Genomic DNA, 18,205 nt, shown 5'->3' with positions numbered 1-18,205 from the left:
GAGTTGCTTTTCAGCCTGTCTCCCCGTAATTAATCTTAATCTTTTTTCGATATAATCAATCGCAGATTTTCATCTGTATATATATTGTACCCCTATTTAATTAAGGCAAGATTAAGATAAATTGATGTAATGAATATATACCGGGTGTCTCAGACCACCCGTATCACCCGATTTATTCGTAAACGCAACATTTTAGAGAAAAATGTTCCAGACCAAAGTTGTATGGTTTCAAGGGGTACATAAGATGGTGTCATTAGTTTCACCTTAAATAATTGCTTGAAAGTCACGTAAAGGTCACCTTCAATTTTTTAAATAGAACCACCTACTTTTTATTACATATTCTTGTAGCTTATCTCGAGGGCTTTCCAAAACACTATAAGAAAGTATTTTTTCATTAATAAGGCTTGAAAGTTCTAGTATTTTGACTTGACATAAAATACAAAATATCTTGTTATAAAACATCAAGTTTTCGGTAATGTTACCTTAATACTTTTCTGCACAGAATAATGAGACGAATCAATTGGTATAAAAAAAGCATAGTTCCTTTAAGAAAAAATATGTAATTTGCAACACGCATCTTCAATATATAACTAACACAATCATCATTTACTAAAGAAATAGAGTTCTACAAAAAATTATATATATAAGGATTAATTTTAACCATAAATTTGCATAATTAGCAAGTCCAATTACTGATCGTTTAGTAGTTATTTAGTATGTTATTGGTTAAATTTTTTACAACAACACAGCGTCCCCAACGGCCAACCTTAAGAGGAGCAACCTATAAACATAAAAAAGGTTTAAGTTTACAAAATATATTTACAATTATTTCTATTTACCATATTCAATTACAGGAATAGTTTATACACTCACAGGTTCCCATTCGTTGAGATGTGGATCGTAGGCTTCCACTAGTGTGAGAATTTGTTGGCCGTCGTATCCTCCCACGGCCATAAGTCGGTCACCTAATACGCACACACCAACTCTACTCCGGGGCACACTCATTGGCGCAACCATAGTCCACGTATCGGTTTTAGGATCATATCTATATTGTTACATCGCATTATATATAACTTGAAAGTTTCAACATATAATGTAACAGCGGCTTTATACCTTTCTACACAGTCGAATCTGCTACGTTCATTGGGATTGGTACGTGAAGTATAGTCAACACCACCGAGTGCATAAAGACAACCATTCATTACTCCTACGCCTACCCAGCCTCGTCTCTTTGACATAGGTGCACACGGTGTCCATCTGTTAGTGTGCGGATCGTAACATTCTACTGTATTTAAGCAGGAACTGCTACCTACTCCTCCTACGGCATACAATCTAAAACATCATAAAAAGTTTAATATTAAATTTATTTAAAAAATTTTAATATTTAACAAAATTTAAAGTTAATAAAATAATATTTATACGAAGACACGTACGTAAAAAGGAAATCCAAATGATTGAAAACAGATAAGACATATAAATTTAATAATTTATCTGTAAAGACTTACTTATCATTTAACACAGCTACACCGAATCCAGCTCTTTGTTTGGACATAGGGCATATTGAACTCCAATGACCTGTTCCCGGATCCCATCTCTCTACCGCATTAAACAAACAACGACCGTCGTGACCACCAACAGCATACAAAAGTCCACCTAAGACTGCCACTTCTAAAAAAGAATATTATAACGTATTTGCCAGGGTTTGATTATGAATAAATGAAATAAATTGCACATCAATTTTGCAAATTCTCATGCATTTGCACATACCTAATCCTTGTCGATAAACATTCATAGGTGGTAGAGTGCTCCACGTAAGAGTGGAGAAATCGAAGCATTCTACTGTGTTCAATGTTCTTAAATCGTCTGTACCGCCCGCGACAATCAATTTTCTATCGAGTACTACTGCGGCAAACTCTAATCTTTTACTGCTCATGGCTGCTAAATATCTCCAGGCATTATCGCGTAATGAAAATGCATCTATAAATGTTGTACCTAGAAAGTACGTTGCAAATTATTTCGCTTGGAAAAAGTAAAATAGTGCGACAATATTGGCATAATATATTTTTTTTACATTAATCGTGATCGATTAATTATCAGTTATGCGATTAATATTAAATAATTAATTTTGGTTATAATAAATTACCGTCTATGGCGTCCATCCCTGCGAGAACTAACAACGTACCCACAGTGGCTTTTCTGGGTTTCGTTCTGCCTGTTTGAAGCAAAGGTCTTCGCTCAGGCAGCAAATGATACTTCAATGCTTCCATTACTAATTCCTGCGCCATTCTTTGGTCTTTGAACATTTCGTTACTCTCAATATTGTCAGCTATAAACTGTTTTGATTTATTAGTAAGCTAATGCACAAGTTCTGTCGAGTGAAAAAATTGAGCTGTCGATGAACTTACCGCGGGTGATAGCAATGGTAATTTGACTAAACCTCTGGCATCTTTGCTCCTGTTTTCTGGATCGTGTTCCAGCCAAGTTACTAGAGCCTGAAATAATAATAAAACAATAACGATTCTATTTATTCTGCATCTCAGCTTAGATATTTTAATTGTATTTGTATGAAATATTTGCTCAAACATAAATATAAACTCAAACATAAATATAAATTGGTTCGCTCTCAACAAACAGTTTGTCTTACATGAAAGATAGTTTCTTCCGAAGGAACATTAAGATCCTCAGACTCAAGTAACTTCGAAACTTCATTGGCAGATAGCAGTAAGAATTCTTCATTTTTTGTAACTTCTATGAAATGTTTGGTAGTGTATGCGTGTGCATATTCAACCAATTCCGAACAACCCTGCGTATCGGCGAACATCCGTATGCCCAGACAGTTGCTTGGGTGAAGTTGTTTGACGAGAAACTGACAGCACGCTTTAATAACTGGATTCATTTGTAACAAACATGCTGTTACAAGTAGAGTCTCTACGCTATCTTCCTGTAATTCTATGCAACCTGCAAGTATACAAAAGAACACGTTATTAAGAATTGACAAGAAATCCAGAAATTAACAAAAACGGCTTAAAAAAATATCTGCAAATGCCTTTATCGTAACGTTAATATTCGTGAAATGTTTTCTTACATGAAACATCTTCTCAAGCAGAATTACCTGTATAACAATAAAGAACCAAAGCCCATAAAGCATCTCCATCAACATCCATTAATTCTATTTCATTTTGTACCGACTCTCGCATAGAATTTGTGAACATGGCAGCAAAATATTCTGAGCCAGCACTGAGTACTAATCGATGAGCTGGGACACGCTTATTTCCTAAGAAAAACACAGAACAGAGAAAGAAAATATGAGAAATGGGATGTCACACAAAGTTCATCGAGTGCGAAGAATATTTTCAATATGTTGTGTACAAAATATACTCTCTCTTCAATTTTTACTGGTTAAAAACTTTGAATAACAACTTTTAACAATAAACATAATTTTTCTTTGAATCTCTTGATTATACATAAAAATATACATAAAATTATATTAGAAAATGCACATTTTATGTAAACAAATTGGTATAAAATAAATAATAACTCTCCTCGTTTTTATTAATTAAAACGTTTGATTAACCATTATCATCTGAATCATTACAAGTCCAATTGACAGTTGACACATAGGTGCGTTAATTGTTATCAAAACAAAAAGCATCCCGGAGCCCGGTAAAGGGCGGGTACACTCACCCGCGATCAGCGTGACGTCTGTCAGCTGTTGCTTGTGCAGATAACTCTCCATAATTTGGAGGCTACTTTCCGCGTGCTTCGGCGAGATGGACACACATGACATTGTGGGGTAATAATTTAGAATACGCGCTGCACCTAGAATATCAATAAAATTATGCTCATTCGACGAGTTTTGACACGAAACGAAAGAATCTGGCAGAAAAATGAGGCGGTCTGCCCTGCGAAGCGAGATATTTAGCGTTAAAGTTGACGACTCTCAGAATCACCCCGTACATTTGAATTTAAAGCGATTACTGAAATCTCATAGGAGACTTTATGTTTTACTTGGGATTTAAAGAAACTACCCAGAGATAGCCAAGCGTTATAGAGCATATTGAGCAAACTAATGCATTGCATGTGTTTTCATATATTTGCTGCAAATTTGCTGACATCGAAATAAAACACGTTACAAATACAGCTACATGACTGCTTATACATGCAATCAGTTGACGCAATTTCAAGAGCAAACGGTCTGCAATATTGGTACGTTATGTTGTCTGCAACATGTCAGCAACATGACAGCAATGAATGATTCATCGTTCGATCTTGAGCATCATGATGCAAACGTGACGGCAACAACACATATATAATGATTTCCATCCGTTATTGTGTATATGTCATCAAGCTATGAAATTTTTTAATTGTATCTCGTTGCTAACGAAGTGTTGACAATATAAAATTGTCACGAATTCCCCAAAAATTGATGCTGTCACGTTGCAATCAATTTGCTGTTAATAGAAATATATAATTCATATGAGTTCAACCCGACAAGCATAATGCTGTCTCATCTTGACCCGAGTTTGTCAAAATTAATTGCATTAACGACAAGCTGTCGTTGCTGCTTGTTGGCAAACATGGCAGCAAACTCACAGCATTTGGCTATCTGGGTAATCATTATCATCATGTATGTTACGTACCAGCTCACGCATGAGCCAGGTCAAATGATTTGATGAGAAAGCTAGACACAAAACTAAAAGATGAACTGTTCGTAGATTGTGTATTCGCATATGTATCCCAATTGAAAATATATATCGTATAAATAAAGATCATATAATGAAAGTAAGCTGTATCAAATACAATGTAAAGAATAAAGTAATTAGTCGGAACGGATCCTTTCCTTGATATTGGTAACGTCTCTATCTTACAATAATAATTTATCTACATGAAATGTATCTCGTATTGTAGATCGACACTTATATGAAAGTGAGACGTGTCTTAACTTGTCTGATCTCGACGAAATTGAAGTCATCAATCACCAATCGTATTAATTTCTATCAAGAAAAGGACATCGTTTCAACATGAATAAACAGCACATAATATATATATATATGAAAGAATATACAGCAAAGATATTGATAAACACATAAAGAAATAACATGGATAGAATCGATGTGTCAATTTAACTGCTCGTAAATGGATATGTTTCTGAAAACAATGTTCTTCAATCTACAAGGATTAATTTCACTAATAACGAAAGAGAAAATGAAAGAAGAAATATAACTAGTAAGCTCAATGAGTCGTCAGATATATCAGATGAATAATCCTTGATCATAGATATTGACACACTAATTCTCATTAAAAGAATACAAATATCGCTTGCAATAATTTATCTGAAAGTATTTATTATCTTTCTTGAAAAAAGAACGCACGCAAGATTACTTATTGAAACGTAAACGAAAGATCTATACTCGAATCGCACGAGATAATTAATGATAAGAATATTTACAAGAAGAAACGCTTAACATAATCAAATTTCGATTTACAAGAATCAATACGTTATTGTTAGAGAAATATATTCTGATAATATGTAATAAACTTTATATTGAAATAAAAGAACTTTAATGGCGGTTGCAACCTCACAAGAAGAAACGTATTATATTAATATGTCTACTGAGCTCAGTGTTCACATCAATATTGAATAATGAACCACGAAGATTAATCTAGTCTTTCTCACGGATGTAGAATCCTCAGTTTGTACGCTCGTGTAATGGTTGGTCGTCGCGACCAGGCCCGTCAGGACTCTCTCTCTCTCTCTCTCTTGTATTGTTACCTGAGTACTGTCGATACTAGTGAATACGTTCTCTAATGCTTCTACCGAGCTCGAAAGGATGTTCCAGAACTTTCCTGATGCGTCGTTCCTTGTCCGTCTCTCTCAGCAGCTCTCGCGTATAAAAGGTATAGATGCTCGTTGTTAAATGTAATAAGGCCGTTCACAGGCTCGCCCTTCTCGTCCGACAGAAATTATCGTTCGGTTAATCTACAACTCATTAACACAAAAAGTATTACAAAGATAAACTGCGACAACGCGCGACGCAACAAAGAATGTAATGCACGACCTGTCGAGGAGGACGTACGACACGAGAATGAACGCCGGGCTGCACGCACGAGCCTCAATATACTGTGCCTCAAGCCTGCACTCTGCAGGCTCCCCCTTACGGAAAAAAACTATTGGAATGCTAATAGTAACTATTGAAATGCTAATAGTAACTATTAAATGCCAATAATTATAAGCAGTGATTACTACTGCAATGCTTACTGTAATACTGGTAATAAGTAGTGTCCACTACGCAATTATTACTATTGATCAGTGTAAATTATTAGAATGTAACAGTAGATACTACTGCCATTAGTGCAAAAATTTAACAGTATACACTGTTATACTAATCATTCAACAGTGCGAATTAATAGTGTGCAGAAGTTTGCAATATTAAACCAAATTGTGCACATTCTGTATATTTATATATATATATATATATATATATATATATATATATATATATATATCAATTAAACTTTCATGTGTACCTAGTATATATATATACCTAGGTTTCCTTATTTTTGTCTAGTGAGGCCCTAGTAAGGATTTGATAAGGATGTTTTAACTTCTTAAATACTTATTTATTAGGGCTAACCGGATGAGGTCCCGATCATTATTTATTAGGGATGCCATAAGAAAAGTTTTCTTATTTTTGTCTAATAAGGCCCTTGTGTAAGGATTTGATAAGAATGTTTCAACTTTATAAATATACTTTTTTTTATAAATATATTTACGAACACAAAATTTCATAATAAGCCGGTTTCTGACATTCACCCCCGACATTAAGAAATATTATATCATATATCCAATTCAAAATTTTATTACTCTTTTTTAACTGAATTTGTTTCTTAAGATGATTTTTGAAAAATTATATATTTGCGCTGGTTATGACATATGTAGACTATATATAACGCTTACATCAAATTAAGAAGTAGTCTACCACGTAAGGCAGTTGGCTCACGATGCAGAGGTCCCGAGTTCGAATCCCACCAAGGTAAGTGTGTTTTTCAAATACGAGAAAATATTTATAATCATAGACTGCATCTTAAGAAACAAATTTAGTTAAAAAATAGTAATAAAATTTCGAAGTAAATATTTTTTTTATGTCGGGTGAATAATTATTCAGTGAAACATGTAGAGAGTACTAGTGCGGACGTAACACTACTAGTGCGAATTCCAACAGTGCAATGCGCAAAATTACTATTGAGTAGTGTGCACTAATAGTTACGAATAGTTGTCATTTCAATAGTTACTACAAGTTTTTTTCCGTGATGCATGCGCATTTGCAGATTATCGACCGTTCTCGATTTCCGGGTCGCAACGTGGTCTGCGATTTTCTTTAGTGCGATTTATTACATTTGAGGAAACGTATACTGAAATAAAGTTAATATATTCGACAAAAAAGGGAAAGAATATTTTATTTGTGAGCATTTTTAACTCGACGGAATCCTATAAGTTCGTAACGACGCGCGATGGGAAACGTTTCTCAAATTTAAAATATATATCTAACTATAATATATAAGCAGACCCGCTGCGAGGCGAAAACCACAGAGTCCACTATCGTAAGTGGAAAAATCCCTTCTCTACAAGGGTATTTCTTGGTGCTTGGACGCCAATTTAGTATATGTTTGAAAAAATTTTTACAAAGTTTTTACTTATAGGAATGGATCACGTTTATATTTTAACGCACCTGGATCCACGTTGTTGACCCTTACGGCTCTTTCTACTTATATTTAATAATATCATAATTTGTTTGTGCATTCCAGGGTGGTAATACCTATATTCGGCAAAATGGACTTGTCTGAAAAACGCAGGACAAAGAGGACGAATAATCCAAGTTTGGAGCCTTGTGCTGGCCCCTCATACGCTTGAATAGACATCTATACATTTCTAAATAGATTAACAAAAAGAAATTTTAAGAAGACTCGCACACATTTTATGAAATCAATGCAATTAACAAACTAATAATTCTGTAAAAATTATGGCAATTAATAAGTGATGTAACAACATAATTTGTACGATATTGTAAAGTGAATGTACGAAATAAATACGAAATTGTGTATCAGAGATCATTATTAAATTTGCTGCAAGTAATCATCAATTAATTTGTTTTGTTACTGATTTTCTCACTCTAATTATCTTCTCAGATCTTACAATAGTGTTCTGCTTTATATACAATTACGGATTCATATTTCTGTTGCATGTATATTATTGAAAAATTATTATTTCTTTTTTTTTAATAAAAAAAATGCTAAATGCTAAACTTATATTAAATGTTTTACATTAAATAAGAAAATATACAACATAATTATAACGAAACATTGAAATATTTAAATACTATTTTTTCATTTTATAACATTACAACAAATGTAGATGAACACAATTGTCAATACGAGGTAATTCTTAGCATGAGTGTTAGCATAAGCTTGCATATATTAAAATTGTCTTTTGCCTTTTCGTCAGTACAATCTTATTACAATAATTATAATAACAATTATTATAGTAAATATTGATGCTTTTTAAATTGTGTTGAAAATATTGATTTGATAACACATAATCAATTAACATTATTGGTAACTGCATATACAATGAGTCTCAGCGCGTGGAGCTTATTCAATGTCAATGTTTAACTCTGATACTGTATGCGTGTGTCAGCAGAGATAAGAACTCCACGGTTTGTCACTTCTGCAGTATTTTTCTGCTTCTTCTTCTTTATGTAAAATATGACTGAAATAGTCACCCAAACGGCCATATCTCTACTTATATACACACATACACACACGATAAGCAAAATCCGATCAGTAATCTGCCTGTGATGTTCATCGAGTAAAGCTAATGCAGGCAATAACTGAATTAGAATGCATATAGGTAACTTTGACACGCCGTAATTTTGTGAAGATAATTAGTACGGACCTTATTTTCCTTAATTTGCAAGTAAACGTCCGTATTTTATGATGGTTAGCATGACATTTGCAAAAAAAAATTATTCCACCCTGTTGAGTGCGTCAAATTATGTAATTTTTTTAGAAACAAAGTACGTCTAATACCAAAGTACTTTGGAAGAGATGGCGGGAGAAGGAAAAAATAACTTCAAAATCTAACAAATGTTATTTAAAGTACAGACTTATCTTTTAAAATAAAATACAATTTAATCAAAGAAAGATGGAGCGTGGAGCCGTAACAAGGTGTTGGTGTTCATATATTATATACTTTACGTATAAAGAAATAACGAATTGTAATGTACATACTGTACATATACATATATTCCAATTTAATAAACTGCGCGCCGAAAATTTGTCGGACTTGAAACACAGCTATCTTTGAACATTAATACCCTTCTCTTCCGCGCATATGAGTGTTCGTGGAATGCTCAAGATAGTCTGATTCGCGCGCAGGTGTCAATTCGCCGTATGAAATCGTACCTCTTCTAAACGTAATCTGGAAACGTGATTTCGAGAAGTTATCTGCTTATTGTTTAAAGTCGATATTTTTTGACGAAATTTTTTGACGAAAGCTTAGAGTGTTCTTTCGTGGAAACGTTATCAAATTTGTGAGAATGTGAGTTGCGTCGTTAAAATTTTTATTTCTATTACCTGCTTGATTGGATACATATGTCGCATACATTTGCTGTCGACTTTATACGCTACATCGCTCGTCACTATAGCATCTCAAACTTTCTATTTACTAATATGAATAATAAGTATTTGCCGTTTCGTTTGAGTCTTAATCTGTGTGGATCTACATAATAATTTCTCTTTCCTGTGAACAGTTTCGTATTAAAAGATTTTCTTTGTTCGAATTTAATTAATTAGCAAGATTATTAAATTTTAATTGTTCAATTTTTCTAACAGATTGAACGTAATTAGATTGATCAACCTCTTTATCGAATACAGATTGATTTGAAACGTACACCAGTTGTAAACTAAATGAAGTTATATAGAAGTAAAATTATTATCTGATCTCATAACGTATTGGCAGTAAAGCGTTTGATCTTTCAAGGGTTATCGAGCAAGGAGTAAATGCAGTATTACATTATGTTTGGGTGCTGAGTTTATCATATTCATATGACATTATACTTAAAAACATATTCGAGCTTATCTGCGTGTTCTAACAATTTTCCTGGTTCGCTTGTGGTAAACGGTATAATAAATCATTTTGCACAACGTATCGAAATCTTGTTTTCTAATCTCATCAACATATCAAAATTTAATGTATAATAATGAATAAATGAATGTATAATGAATAAATGATGTATAATGAATAAATGGATATTAATTATGTAAATGTCAATTATAAAATCGCATTTGCATGATAAACTTGTATTTTCAAATTTTCTTTAGAACAAAGTTACAGATTTTTTTAAGTTCTTTTTGAGATAATCGTAACTTTCTTTCTGAATGAAAAAATCCATAAAGCTACTGATGATCACTTTGATTAATAATAATTATTTCAACATTGTTAAATAAAATATTAAACACGATTGTAAAAATAAAGTACATTTATAAATCATGTATTTTGTTAAGTTTGTAACAGAACCTCACGAGATGGCTAAGATTTGTATCCTGATCGCGTTGTTGCCGCAATTGCTTTACACGCTAGTACAAGGACAAGAATCTCCGTGTCCACAATATTTCACATATATAACCAAACTTGGGACAGATGAAACAATAGGACAGATCGAAATCCAATCTCCACCAAGAACTGGTGAACTCCATTTAAAAGTGACCATAAAAGTCGCTGCTGAGTTGCCTACAGTAAGTATCCTTTTTTTCATATTAATAATAATATTAGGAGAGAAAAGACCCCCGTACTTTTTCTACGTAAAATAGGTACCAACCGTAAAATTTTTTTACAAAGATTAAGATTATTTCCTGTATATTTTGAACTGTAAATAATTTTTTTGATGTATCTAAATATTTAAAAAGCAAGGTCGAACATATATCTTCTTGCGATTTAAGTGGTTAAAAATGAATGATTAAGAAATAATTTAAAAATTTTGTTTTAAATTTTTATTTTTATTTATCACCTGGTAACACCTTAATAAACAGAAATAGTTTAATCATCAATATATGTTTTAGAGATACGTCGGTCGACTGGAATTGGCGCGATCGAAAGAGGAATCTGCTGCAGCTGTTCAACAGGGCAGGCATTTGTCGTATCATCTTTATTTTCCTTTACGCTATCCGATTCCGACATTGTCTGGAATATGGTTCAACGGTGAGCGATATTGCTCGGGACGCGATGGTGAGTATTTATTTAAAATGCAATATATAAATGTCATATGTTTGATGACACAAAAGCACAAATTACAGAGTTCTATCAAGTTACCAATTAATTCTTATTTTTATCTAATTATGCGTAATTTCCAACTAAAACGACGAAGATAAATTGGAAGATAAAGCTCATAAACACTTGAAATTTTCTTGCTCCATATAAATTGAATAGCATTATTACGTTTTGTTGCAGTAACGGAAAGTATCATAACTACTATCACGTTGGAACATACTCTGTACCTGCCGAACGTGCTTTCTCAAAATTTTCCTGTCATCGCGTCAAAACTCGAAACCGACACCGAGACCATCGTCTGAACGGAACACCCCGAAGAGATCCACCACCGCCACTCTCTCTCAAGGAATTGGCAGCAACATATTTCTGAATATGATTCCGAGCCAATCACCCCCACAATACAACAACAACAACAACAATAACATATTCCTAAGGCCGACTCCGGCTCAACAAGCTTCACAACATAATAATAATAATAATAATAACAACATATTTTTAAAACCCACCCCGACCAATATGTATAACAATATATTTCTAAGACCGAATCCGGCCCAACCAGTCTCACAACCAGCCCCACAACCAGCCCCACAACCAGCCCCACAACCCGATAATAATAACAATAATAACAATAACAACAATGATAATAATTACAACGAATGTGGTATCAGCGGCCGCAGCGAAGGCACCAATCTTCTGATAGCCAACGGAGAGAAGACGTTGCCAGGCCAGTGGCCGTGGCTGGCGGCACTCTTCGTCGTTAGAAATGGATACGAGTTTCAGTGTGCTGGTTCTGTTCTGACTACAAGACATGTTCTAACAGGTATATTATATGAAGAAAAAATTTTTTATATATTACTAGTATTCCATGTATAAAATGACTTCTTACGCTATATCTATTTCTTTTCTTAAATTGCACGAGATTTATTTATTTATACCTATTCATATTCGCATAGTAATATACAATTTAATAAATTTTTACAAATATCCATGATTGATCCGAATATAATCGAGAAATGAGCATGCAAATATTTGGAATAATTAATTGTTTATTTAGATTTAGATATTTAGACACAATATCTTCAGATTGTTATTACAAAATACGCATTATAAAATACAAGAATACATCTGAAATCTATTTACCGCTTAATTTCTTTCTTGATAGAACGAGCAGATTATAAGAAACTATATTTATACATATGTTTTCTTATTACAGCGGCACATTGTTTGAAGTTGGGCCCCACTAGCAACGATACCCTACACCCCAATGTGTTAGAGGTGGCCTTGGGGCGATTTAACTTGCGCCGGTTTCGCGAAGAGGGAACTGTTAATCGGGAGGTCGCTAGCTACAAGATCCATCCCGAATATGCGCACAGGACCACCGGCGATTCCGATCTGGCGATTTTGATCCTCAGGACGCCAGTCGAGTTCAGCCCTTTCATCAGACCTGTTTGCCTGTGGTCCGGTTCAATCGATCTTCAAAATGTCATCGATAGAACAGGATACGTCGTGGGATGGGGCCGAGACGAACACGGCCATATCGTTACACCGAAGAACCACGGATGGCGATGATGCCGATAGTGAGTTTGGTAAGAACGAGAGAATGATTTTCCAAACGTTCGAAACAAAGATATCTTCATGATAACAAAATCGGGGTATTTATATCACGGAAGAGAAGTACTTAGCTAGGCGATAAGTACACTCCATTTGAATTGGCTATGTTTACAAATTTAATTATTAGGTACATTGTTATTCGCTGCATATGGATGGATTTGTTAAGCATCGCGTAACGAAAGTGATAAATGATAAATAAAATAAGGATATGATAAGTGCAATCGCCGACAGGGTAAGGACTCTCTTCAAATTTTTGAATGCTCTTAAAGCGACACAATTTCACATAATACCAAGATACTAACGTTGCTATCCGGGAAACATAGATTTCGCGTTACCGTTGTAGAATCAAATTTTGCATATGATGAACCCGGTATTGTCGTATATTAATTATAGGAAAACTGTCACTGGAGCTACCAGGGTTTCGTCTCTCTCACCTCGAACCGCACCTTTTGCGCCGGTATGCAAGACGGGACAGGTCCTTGCAACGGTGACAGCGGGAGCGGTCTGGTGCTTTTCGACGCTACCACGGGTCGCTATCAGTTGCGTGGCGTCGTTTCGCGGTCGGTGCTCGGCAATGAAATGTTGTGCGATCTCACAAAGTTCGTCGTTTTTGTCGACGTGGCCAAATACCAATCTTGGATTTTACAGCAAATCTCCACGTAGACCCTAGTCACTCGCCTCAGAACGCAAGATGTATTAATCGACAAGCTTTTTACGTAAAGCTTATTTGAAGTCACGACTGAAAGTCACGTATTTCTGACTTTTTAGTGATTCCTATTATCGTAATGCATTTATTATGAATATAAAATGGAATATGTAAATTGATACAAATGTAACTATATACCTGTCATTGTGGATTTATTAATAATTAAGAATAAATCGTATCACGATACGTGTTATGATATGCTTACCGATGTGCTTATACTCCGTCATATATATGCTTATTCGAAGCAACGGCACTTATATACGACGACGTAAAGATATTGAAGTTCCGAATTTTATTTTTGACTTTTTACGGTGATTCTTTTTATCGTAATCCATTTATTATGAATATAACATGGAATATGTAAATTGATACAAATGTAACTATCTGTCATTTTGGACTTATTAATAATTAGGAATAAATTGTATCATGATACGTATTATGATATTACCGAAGCGTTTATGTTCCGTCATATATTGTATTATTTAACTTATTAAATGCATCATCAACATTTCACATCACAAAACTATAAAAAGTACAAAAAATATTGTCAGAAATTCTGCTTATGACTAGAAATATATAAAATAGAGATATATTAAATATAAATCTAACGATTTAAGTTTTGTCTGTCTAGCATATATAAAAACAATGGTTAAACATATAAAATTAACCTACAAAGTTAAGTTATGATTTACGTATGTACTCTTTTTACACGTTATACTATTTTATAAGTCTTAAAAAAATATTTATATGTAATAATAAAAATTGTTTCCTGTTTTCTAAATATATGCGTTACCTATTGTAACCTTGTAATTTTCCTAGAAAAAATTATAAATAATAATCAAACGAGAAAGGAAAGAAGTGTTAAAATCACAATCCACATCACTTCGTGACAATATCATTTAAACAAGATTCAATGCTGTTCATGTCGGAGTCGCACGTACTTTTCATCGACATATGCAATCGCACGGCAAACACAAATTGACCGGTTTTAGCGTGTCCTCCGATCGTTGATCGGCAAGACATCGTTTCAAGTCAGTCCCTGCAAATCCTCAAATGCATGGCTACAGACATTCGTCTCTCACATAGATGTCACTAAATTTCCGTCAACTCGAATAAAATGCCCAAAACTTATGTTCTACTCGGAAATACATCATTAAATTTTTGCGCAACTACTCCGAGAAAAATTCTATATTTTCCTCTTCTGCCGCCGTTCTCCATCTTTAGAATTGTGCAAAACATTCTGCTGATAAATTTTGAAGTAACATGCAAAATTGGCGGTAACTTATCGGACGTACGTCTACGGGTTTCCCAATATTTTTTTCTTCTCGTGTGATATCAGAGTAAAAAGATGCGATATCCAGGAAAAGAGGGTATTTCAGACATACTTATCTCATATTTTTCTGGTTGCGATTGTCAGCTTACAATATTCTGTTTAGCTTCAGACAAATTGAATGATAGGTACGACCTAACTCATGATCGCCTTGACTCGCGGTACCCCACTATCGCACCATTCGAACGCATCTTCGACGCTGAAACTGAGAGAACTGATCAGTTGGTGTCTCGGTGTAGACTTGGCGAGGCTATGGAGAATCGTAGCCAAGATTTAACTAAACTTTGGAGCCGACCGCTGTTGAATTTTGTTGGGGATCTCTGGCTATCCTGAAGCGCTTCAGAGTGCTTCGTCAGGAGCCTCGTGTGTCATCACCCACCCCATGGTCAGGAGTATCTCAAAAGTACCTCGGAAATAAATAAAAATAAAAAAGTAAATAAGTAAGTAAGAATGTGTAAACGAAAAAACATATTGAAAACATATAATTCCAACGTTTGACGCGTGTTCTAACGATCAAGAAGAAAATGCAGTATAATATTCCAATAAAATGCGAGAGATAAACGACGTCGACAGTACAAAAATAAAAATAAGCGGAGTAAAAAAAGTGAAGGTGGATAGTTTCATGCTAAAATCGCGTTGACTCTTGTCTGAGTTTGAAGTCCGTTTAAGGTGATCCTAAAGCCGTGATCCTAGCCGGTTTTTTTCAGTTTTTTTCTTAGCACTAATCTTTTAATTGGCTTTATAGAAATGCAAAATTCTTGTCTAGAATTAAAGTACGCATCAAAATCTAGGTCATGGTGGTCGAATTTATATGTGGTGGTCGTCACGTATAACAAAAAATATTAATTTTTTTTTGTTTTTGATATAAATTCGACCACCATGACCTAGATTTTGATGCGTACTTTAATTCTAAACAAGAATTTTGCATTTCTATAAAGCCAATTAAAAGATTAGTGCTAAGAAAAAAACTGAAAAAAACCGGCTAGGATCACGGCTTTAGGATCACCTTAAACTGCAATTATTATCTTTGCTGACCTTCTCATGAGTTATCGGCATAAATGAAGTATTTGATCTTTTAACTCTTTTCTCTCTCTCTCTCTTTTTTTTATCAGTTATCGAGCAAAATATACATACAGTATTTCGTTATAGACATATATCTGGCAATTTTTTAATCCAATTTCATCTGTTTTATCAAGAAAATAATTTTGCATTAATAAATGTTATTGTGGTACGAACAAACTATTGTTGGCACAAACAGCTTATGACAGTTGTTATCGATTTTAAAAAATATAGATACACGCGCAAGAGTAAGTATATGACAATGCAGAAACTTACCAGTCTATCGATGTCGATAGCATTTTAATAATATCTATTGAATTATATTCTGTTACAGTACATAAAAAATTGCGAAAAATATGTAAAGTAGAAAATTTTGTGTGTAAGATACTGATAGAAAAAAACATGTCTTTATTTTATCAACATATTACAATTTGAAAAGTAGGTATATGGGTATTGTGTAAAGGTCACTTTTGATATAAGTGCATTGGCATGGTAGACTTGTCGCTTCCTTGAATTTTCTTTGAAATAAAGTTATAAATTTTTTGAATTCTTCTTGAGACGACAAGTATCTCTTTCTGGATGGAAAAATTTATTTAATGACGATTATTTTGATTAATGGTTATTTCGAAATTGTGTTAAATATTAAGATCTATTTGTAAAAATTAAGTATGTTTATAACCTACAATATTTTCTTGGTTTGTAATAGAGTTTCACGAGACATGGCTAAAATTTTTATTTTAATCGCGTTTCTGCTGCAACTTTGCACGACCATACAAGGACTATTCCCGTGTTCTAAATATTATTCATATACAAGTAAACCTGGGACAAATAACGAAATATTGGGACAGATCAAAATCCCATCTCCACCATATGCAAAAAATGCTCGATACAATTTGAGGGTAGGCTTTAATACGAACCCTTTGATACATAAAGTAAGTATTTTTTTTAGTTTTATCAGTAATATAAGAGAAGTTTGTGGCTGCTAGTAGGCAATCTCTAATAATTTCTTCAATTTGACCATGATTAAAAGTTTTTTTTTTATAAACTTTCTAAAATATAATTTAATTAAGTAAAGTCGCGTACTGTTTCTACAAATAATGCCTTAAAGAAATAAAACCTAAAAAAAAAGGGTTTACTTGAAAATAATCATTAATAATTTTAAAATATTGTCTTTTGAAAAGAGTAGATTGTCTCCTGTACAGTTTGTGCTATGAAATGATTTTTTGATGTCTAAAAAACAAAGTTAAACATATAATCCTTTCGCGATTTAAGTGATTAGAAGCGGACGATCAAGAAATAATTTAAAGATGTTGTTTAAAATTTTTATTTGCCACGAGCATCCTGTATTTAGAAAATAAATAGAAATAACTTAATCGTCTTTGCAGAATAAACCAGTTGCTCGACTAGAAATAGAACAACCAGTAGAGGAAGCCAATCAAACTGTTCAACAAGACAGACCTTTGCTGTATCATGTTCATTTTCCCTTGGGTCAAGCAATTCCAAGACTAACTAAAATATGGTTTAACAATGAACAATTATGTCCAAATTCTGCAGGTGAATACCATATTTGCTTGAAGGGCTATTGTATAAATCTCATGTACAAAATAAAAGTTACACTCATCCATTCTTCCGAGTTACATCAAATTAGTTCATATTTTGTCATATCTTGTATCTGACCACGTAATTTCCAACTACAACAGCGAAGATAGATAAAAAGATAACACTAACTGCAAACATCTGAAATTTTCTCTTTGTACACATTTTCTTTATTTCTATAAAAAAATATCTGACGATCATTTCCATGTTTCGGAGATTATTTTTTTTTCTCTGGGAGAAAAAATCTTTCCTTTTTAAAAGACTACGTGATTCGAATAACAATGTTATATATTTCATTTCAGAAACAAAAAATTTCGCAACTACTGTCGTAGTACATCCGTCAGGCGAAGTGTCACCTTCACTGAATCAGGACTCAAGCGTCACTAGAGATGATAACGATCTGACGGTTCAGGTCCAAAACCCCGCACAATGCAATAATAACACTAATAATAACAACAACAATAATATCAATTACAATGATAACAATAACAGTAACAATAATGAATGCGGTATTAACAGCCATAATACCAACCGCACAAATTTTTTGATCAATTACGGAGAGGAGACAATGCCGGGC

At 33.7% G+C, this 18,205-nt stretch overlaps 1 protein-coding gene, 1 long non-coding RNA gene and 1 pseudogene across 4 annotated transcripts; 2 read left to right on the top strand and 1 right to left on the bottom strand.

Moving 5' to 3' along the window:
• Nucleotides 1-546: 546 nt before the first annotated feature.
• LOC139824899 (kelch-like protein 5) lies at nt 547-6,297 on the bottom strand. Its single transcript, XM_071797452.1, has 10 exons — nt 3,685-6,297; nt 3,113-3,274; nt 2,645-2,958; nt 2,406-2,492; nt 2,144-2,333; nt 1,768-1,992; nt 1,506-1,668; nt 1,114-1,332; nt 874-1,045; nt 547-781 (listed from the first exon to the last, which is right to left on the bottom strand). The coding sequence occupies exons 1-10, from the start codon at nt 3,785-3,787 to the stop codon at nt 701-703; spliced, it is 1,716 nt and encodes a 571-aa protein (XP_071653553.1). The 5' UTR covers nt 3,788-6,297; the 3' UTR covers nt 547-700.
• Nucleotides 6,298-9,260: 2,963 nt separating this feature from the next.
• On the top strand, nt 9,261-14,286 carry LOC139824896 (uncharacterized; annotated as a pseudogene).
• A 559-nt stretch (nt 14,287-14,845) lies between these two features.
• Nucleotides 14,846-17,586, top strand: LOC139824900 (uncharacterized). Of its 3 annotated transcripts, XR_011735342.1 has the most exons (4): nt 14,846-15,405; nt 16,123-16,470; nt 16,739-16,964; nt 17,418-17,586. It is a non-coding gene; the product is annotated as an uncharacterized lncRNA (long non-coding RNA). The 3 variants fall into 3 exon arrangements; XR_011735341.1 differs by lacking the exon at nt 16,123-16,470; XR_011735340.1 differs by lacking the exon at nt 16,123-16,470 and having other exon boundaries at nt 14,846-15,413.
• Nucleotides 17,587-18,205: the final 619 nt, after the last annotated feature.

Source organism: Temnothorax longispinosus, unplaced genomic scaffold (genome assembly GCF_030848805.1).
Source record: "Temnothorax longispinosus isolate EJ_2023e unplaced genomic scaffold, Tlon_JGU_v1 HiC_scaffold_65, whole genome shotgun sequence".
NCBI classification, from domain to species: Eukaryota; Metazoa; Arthropoda; class Insecta; order Hymenoptera; family Formicidae; genus Temnothorax; species Temnothorax longispinosus.
The sequence above is the reverse complement of the archived record's forward strand: the minus strand, read 5'-3'. Positions and strand labels throughout refer to the sequence as shown.